Genomic DNA, 7,445 nt, shown 5'->3' with positions numbered 1-7,445 from the left:
TTGTTTTACGCCACACCAAATCACCCTCTACAAACTGCCTAGGTCGGACTTCGTATTATATCTTCTTGCAATCAGCCCTTTTTGCGCCTCTAACCGATCAACTGATTCCTATCGCTTTTCTTGCAGAACATCTAACCTAGTCCTCAAGGACTCCTCATTCCGCCTAGCATCCTCCAACCTTCTCCTGACCGTGGGTTCTCCTACCTCAATGGGAAGCATCGCATCGGTGCCATATGTGAGATTGAAAGGAGATTCCCCTATGGTACCGTTCGGTGTATTGTACTAACTCCACGAGACTTCCAGCAACTCATCTGACCATGCTTTTTTTGCCTCTCCAAGCCGCCTCTTCCATTCTTGAACAATGGCCTTGTTCACTGCCTCTGTCTGCCCATTAGTTTGGGGATGCTCCACCGAGCTGGTAATGTGCTTTATTCCCAATCTCTGGTAAAAAGCTATCAATTTCTTGTCCACGAATTGCCTTCCATTGTCCGTGATTATCGTCTGCGATAATCCAAACCTACAGATGAGCTTCCATACAAACTTTTGGACTTGTGCGGCGGATATGGTAGCGAGAGGCTCAGCTTTCACCCACTTTGTAAAGTAATCAATGGCTACCAAGAGAAACTTTCTCTAAGCTCTGCCGACTGACATGGGACCTATAATGTCCATTCCCCATTGGGCAAATGGCCATGGGGATACAAGACTATGTAGCTCGATTGCGGGGGCTTTGATCACATTCTCAGGCTTTTGGCAGCTCAGGCACTTTTGGACAAAAGTACCACAATCTTTACTCAATGTTGGCCAGAAGTATCCTACTCTCAATACTCGGGCTTGGAGTGCCCTTTGGCCAGTATGTCTCCCGCACACCCGCTCGTGTAATTCCCTCAAAACATATTCCGCTTCCTCCGGCATTAAACACTTCATCAACGGAACTGCGAAGCCTCTTCGGTACAATTCTTCCCCGATCAAAAGATACCGAGGAATTCTCTTAGCGTCTTTCACTTTCATTGGTCTCCCTTCCTCCTGCCCCTTGATTAACTCTACAATTTCTTGCCCCGAATGAAATTGCTCAGTCGGTTGGAAGGTGGCTGAACATTCTATGATAGGTTTCATCAAGGTCCTTCTAATCATTGACGACGGCTTGCCCTTTTCTTTCCCGTAGGCTAACTTGGATAACACATTCGCGCGAGCGTTCTCCTCTCGAGGTATATGCTTCACCTCTATTGTTTTGAATCGCTCCCTTAGCCTTTGAGCTTTGTGAAAATATTGAAGCAACTGATCGTGATGGAATCCTACTTGACTTAGTTTTCCTTTTGTATTTTTACTTTTCCTAGCTTAGCTCTTAAGGAGTATGGGTTACTATAAATATCCAACTCCTCTCTTGTATTAGGACTTTTTGAGCTTAATGAGAATTTGATTTTCTGACATTCAGAAATAATTCTGTCTTGAAAGTCATATGCTAGAGAGTCCAAAGACTCCCTCTAGCCACCTTCCTTGCACACTGCCTCCATTTTCATTTTCCTTGAATTCCACCGTGCTCCACCTTATTTCTCTCACGTCACCCTTGCTCCAATCCGCTTCAGTGGCGTCAGTCTCCTTAGCCACGCGTCATCCTCCTTCACTTTCACAGAACCGCGCCTCTCCTTTCTTTCTCTCGACGCATCCATTCACATCTCAGAGCGTCTCATTCTCGCTCTCGAGAGTTCTTTATCTCCGACCACAGATCCACACTCCGTACACGAAGGTATCTTCTCTTCGTTCACCACACTCCCTCATCTTCTTCTAGGGTTTCCACTCATCTCCACCATTTTCCACCGAATATCATCTTCTCCACTAGGGTTTCTTCATCTTTCATTATTTTCTCTGATTTTAGCCGATTAAAAACACTTTTGATCCATTCCAAACCTTTTCCACCGTTTAATCTTCATTTTGAACCGATTAATCGGTTCATATTAGGCTTTCCTTCCATTTCTAGGGTATCTATCGAGTTTAACCCTCTATTTTTGTTTTTCTTCGAGTTTTTATCAAATTCCACTGCGTCATCTTTCTGGAGGAAGCTTCGAGGAGTCCGCATCGCGCCTTCGTTCACTTCTCGGAACTGTTCGTCCATCAGATTGTCTTTTACTTGGAAGCTTCCATTCATATGCCCCTCGACCAGCTGTGAATCAGTCCTGCACTCCAACGAGAGAACGCCTAAGTCAAGAGCAAGCTCCATACCTACTATCAAGGCTTCATAGTCAGCTTGGTTGTTATTGATATTGAATCTAAAGATAAGCGATTATTCAATTATCACACCGTCTGGCTCTTTAAGCACAATTCCCACTTCTCCTCTGCTCTTACTAGCTGATCCATCGACGAAAATTTTCCAGATGAATGGGCCATCCCCTCCTCTACAGGAAGCTCCGCCACAAACGTTGCCAAGTGTTGTCCTCGTACCGACCCGAGCGGTTCATAACGTAAACCGAACTCTGATAACTCAACAGACCAACCCACTATCCTTCCAGCCAAATCTGGTTTTCGCAGGATTTTAGTCACTGGGTGATCGGTTCTTACCACTACCTGGTGACTCTGGAAGTAAGGAAGCATCGTGCTGCGTTCAATACTATCAACGCTACCTTCTCTAGTTGCTGATACCTTGTCTCTGAATCTTTGAGAATTCTACTAACAAAGTATACTGGTTTGAACTCTGGAGTTTCCTGTACCAATGCGGCGCTAATCGTGACATTCGTCGTGGCTAAATAGAGTTGCAAATCATGTCCATTTTTCGGTCGCCCCATGACAGGTGGGCTAGTTAATATCTACTTTACTTTCGCAAATGCACCTTCACACTGATCGTTCCACAACCTTTAACATCTTTCTTCATTATTTTAACAATTGGCCTTATCCGTTCGGCTAGTTTAGGGATGAACCTAGATAAAGAAGTCAATCGTCCCACTAATCGTTGCACCTCATTCAAAGTTTGAGGACTTCTCATTTCTAACACTGCCTGACACTTCTCTGGATTAGCTTCAATCCCTCGTTCAGTCAGCATGAAACCCAAGAATTTTCCTGCCGCAACCCCGAACGAGAACTTGGTAGGATTAAATCGCATACCGTATCTCCGCACCTGCCCAAAAACTTCTACCAAATCCTTCACATGCTCCTCCACCGTTCGGCTTCTCACCACCATATCATCAATATAGACTTCCATACATCTCTCAATTTGCTGCTTGAAGACTTTATCCATCAACCGCTGGTAAGTACCCCCGGTGTTTTTAAGGCCGAATGGCATGACCTCATAACAATAATTAAACCGCTCCCTGATAATTGTTGTTTTTTCACAATCCGGATGATACATGGGAATTTGATTATACCAAGAGTAAGCTTCCAAAAAGCTAAGAATCTGATGTGCCATCTACTAATCCATCAATGTTAGGGAGTGGATACGCGTCTTTCGGACAACATGCCTTATTCAAATCGGTGAAATTTGTACATATGCGCCATTGTTCGTTCCACTTTTTAACAATTACCACATTAGCTAGCCACGTGGTGTATTTCACCTCCCGAATGAATCCTGCCCCCATCAACTTCTTAACTTCCTTATCCACCGCCCTTCTTTTTTCCGCCCTAGCCTCCGTTTCTTTTGTGCCACCGAACGAGCTTATCTGAATAAAGATAACTTGTGGGACATTATGCTGGGGTGAATTCCTGGCATATCTACCGCCATCCATGCAAACAAGCCTTTATTATCCCTCAATGTTCCTCCAATGGCCTCCTTCTGATCATTCTCGAGGTTCCCTCCAATGGAGGTATATTGCTCTTCCTTTTCTCCCAAACTCCACGACTGTAGTTCACTGAGCGGTTCCATTCGATCTTCGGTATTCGTCCTAGGATCTAGATCCGCCATAGCTACCTCCACTCGTCTTGCTTTTGGTCTTGGTGTCCACGGTTCCATTTTCAGTCCTGCCACATAACACTCTCGCGCCATCCTCTGATCTGCCCTGACCGTACAAATCTTGCCCTCGTCTGACGAATACTTCAACGTCAAGTGAGGTGTAGACATCATTGCTCCAAGGGCATTCAAGCAAGGTAGCCCTAGCAAGACATTGTACGAAGTGTTAGCCTCAACTAACAAGAATCTGACCTTCAATTATTTGGCCCCCTGCTCAGTCCCCAAACTCGTTCTGAGATCTACATACCCCCTTGTATCCACCCTTTCACCAGCAAAACCCAGAATCTGCTCGTTAAACGGCGCTATGATATCTTCCGATAGGCTCATTTGCTGGAACGTCTTCCAATACAATATGTTGGCCAAGCTTCCCTGATCTATCAAAACCTTAGCCACGGTATACTAAGTTATTACCGTCGTTATTACCATCGGGTCATCCTGATTAGGGTCGGGAGCATGAAAATCTTCGTCCAAGAAAGTAATCCTTGGCATTGACCTCTGCCTTACATCTGCTTGATTGACGCTTCTTAAGCTTCTCAAGTGCCTCTTCTTGGCTGAAGAGGTAGCTCCTCCTCCTGCGAAACCCCCCGAGATGGTGTTGATATGGCCTTTAAAGGATCGTTCTGTCACCTTTCTTTCCCCTCGCCGATCTTCCCAGCGTTCTGTCTCCCGGCTCTTTTCTTACTGTACGTATCTCTTGAGATGACCCCCTCTAACTAGTTCGTCCAACTTATCCCTCAGTGTGCCACAATCTTCTGTGTCATGCCCCAAGTTTTGGTGATACTTACAGTGCTTCTATCCATCAACATTCCTAGGAGTGGGTGCCTGTGTCAGGGATAAGAGATATGCTCGCAAAGCCTCTTCCATCACCCTTGCTCTCATTGCAGTTAACGGTGTATACCGGGTATATCGGGGTCCCTTAGGGAAATCTCTTCTTTTGAAGTTCCCCTCATCCTCTTGCTCTCGTGCTCGTTTTCCCTCCTTTCGTCTTTGATCGCGACCTACCACCCGTGCGTATTCTTCCTTCTGAACCTGCTGATAAGCATGCATTTCCTCTACGTGTATAAACTTGTTGCATTCATTTTCAACTCTGATGTGTCCTTAAAAACCTTTTTAATTGCATTAACTTCAGCCAGGTCACCAGCCAGTGTTTATGTGGCATGAGCATTTACATAGTTCACCTATACATCTTGAAAATTACTCAATTAGAATCCACGGACCACTCCGAGCTAAAATACAGCTATAAAAATATTGTTACGATTGGATAAATTGTTAATTCTTCTTCATCAAAATATTACTCACCAGGGACTTCATAAAGGCTGTTTGTCCTTACCTTCCATCTTATAATATCTAACCGTTGTCGTCTTATTTCCTTAGTCGTTGTTGAAAATAATGTAACAAAATGTAAAGCCAAGAACTAGACTTTAAGTCTAACTCAACTCCATAAAATCAGTTTGTAAAGTGAGATTTATATATATATATATATATATATATATATTATAAATTGGAATTTTTTAGTCGATGTAAGACTTCCAACACAACCCCTCACGTCGAGGTATATACATCTCGAGCGTGAAGCTAGACATTAATGGGTGGTCTGATAGCGACCCGATAGCTGGTGGAACAATATGCCCAACACACAACAAATATCGTTAGGATAGACTCTAACCTGACTCTGATACCATGTTAAGAAATGAACTTTAAGTCTAACTCAACCCCCACAAAGCCGACTTGTAAGGTAAGGTTTGCACCCAACTTATATACTATAAATTGGCCTTATCTCTCGTCGATGTGAGACTTCCAACACACCCCCTCAAGTTGGTGCATGGATATCACACATTCCCAAATTTGAATATAGACTCATTAAACCCTCTGCTTGACACTCCTTTGGTGAGAACATCAACCAACTGCAATTTTGATCTTGCAAAGGAAAAGGAAATTATTTCAGCTTCAAGTTTCTCTTTGATGAAATGTCTATCAATCTCTACATGCTTTGTTCTATCATGTTGCACAGGATTGTGAGCAATTGCTATAGCTGACGTATTGTCACAATACAAACTCATAGTTTCATTTATTTTAAAGCCCAAATCTGAGAGCACATGTTTAATTCCACAAAATTTCACATACACCTAGTGTCATGCTTCTGAATTCTACTTCAACACTAGGTCCTTTTACTACATGTTGCTTTTTACTCCTCCAAGTTACAAGATTCTCTCCTACAAAGTAAAGTATCCACAAGTAGATCTTCTATCATCTTTTTATCCTACCAAAGTTGCAACAGTATACCCTTCTACCTTTAAGTTTCCATGATTTGAGAAGAAAATTCCTTTTCCAGGAGTGTACTTCAAATATCTCAAAATTCTCGCAACATCATCCATATGAAATTTTTGTGGGTCATGCATAAATTGACTAACAACATTTAGTGCAGAGGTAATATCTGGACATGTATGGGATAAATAAATTAATTTTCCTACCAGTCTTTGGTATCTCCCTTTGTCTATGCTTGTTGAATTTGACCATTGAAATAGTTTATGATTTTGTTCAATTAGTATATTAACTGGTTTACTCCCAAGTAGCCTAGTTTCTGATAATAAGTCAATAGTGTATTTTCTTTGGCATAGAAAAATACCATGTTTTGATATAGCTACTTCAATGCCCAAAAAATATTTAAGGTTTCCAAGTTGTTTCATCTCAAATTCAAATGCAAGGTATTGTTGTAAACTAAAAGTCTCATCTTGATCATTTCCTGTAACAATCATGTCATCTACATATATAATCAAAGTTGTAATATTTCCTTTTCCTATCTTCAAAAATAAGGTGTGACTAGAGTTACTTGCACTATAGCCAAAACCCTTCATATCATAGACTAGGTAAACCTTCCAAACCATGCTCTTGGGGATTGTTTTAATCCATATAGAGCCTTCTTTAATTTGCATACCTTCCCTAATTGATTCTGTCATGCTTGGTGGAGAATCCATATAAATTTTTTCTAAAATTTTTCTATGTAAGAAAGAACTTTTGACATCAAATTGTAGAATAGGTCAATCTTTGTTTGCCACTAGCGATAAAAGTATTCTCACAATGTTAAGCTTGGCTACTGTTAAGACTTCGACAAGTGTATTGAATCGTATCAAGTAATATAAATTGGTAAGACCAAGTATCATTTCCCAAGAGACTCGTGTGACACTAAACGATCGTATAATCGTTTAACTAATTAAGACTAAAGAATGATTCCATTAAGTAAGGTTTAAATGCACTTAAAGTAAACATATTGCGTGAATATTAAATGATCTTTTGTAGCCAAAAACACTTGGAAATGAATGAGATTTGAAACAATGAAATGGTAATGTTGGGGTTAGACTTCACCTACTTCACTTTCATGCATATTAAAACTCATCTTCTTCATTAAAATGCTAATGTCAACTTACTAGATTACTTAGAACCCAATTCCTTGGAGTAAAAAGCTTAAACTTGCTTATTAGACTTCAATATCTTGAAAATCCTAATAATCAATTTT

The 7,445-nt window shown here is 41.5% G+C and overlaps 1 protein-coding gene across 1 annotated transcript; it reads right to left on the bottom strand.

Annotated features, from left to right (window-relative positions):
• Positions 1-282: 282 nt before the first annotated feature.
• Positions 283-1,008, bottom strand: LOC148196937 (uncharacterized). The gene is made up of 2 exons (XM_088093548.1): positions 700-1,008; positions 283-501 (listed from the first exon to the last, which is right to left on the bottom strand). Exons 1-2 carry the CDS (start codon positions 1,006-1,008, stop codon positions 283-285), a joined length of 528 nt encoding a protein of 175 aa, XP_087949674.1.
• Between the last annotated feature and the right edge of the window lie 6,437 nt (positions 1,009-7,445).

The sequence above is a fragment of the Vigna umbellata genome, chromosome 6 (assembly GCF_029865625.1).
Source record: "Vigna umbellata cultivar VRB3 chromosome 6, Vumbellata_1.0, whole genome shotgun sequence".
NCBI lineage: Eukaryota > Viridiplantae > Streptophyta > Magnoliopsida > Fabales > Fabaceae > Vigna > Vigna umbellata.
This window is presented reverse-complemented; position numbering and strand designations above follow the sequence as displayed.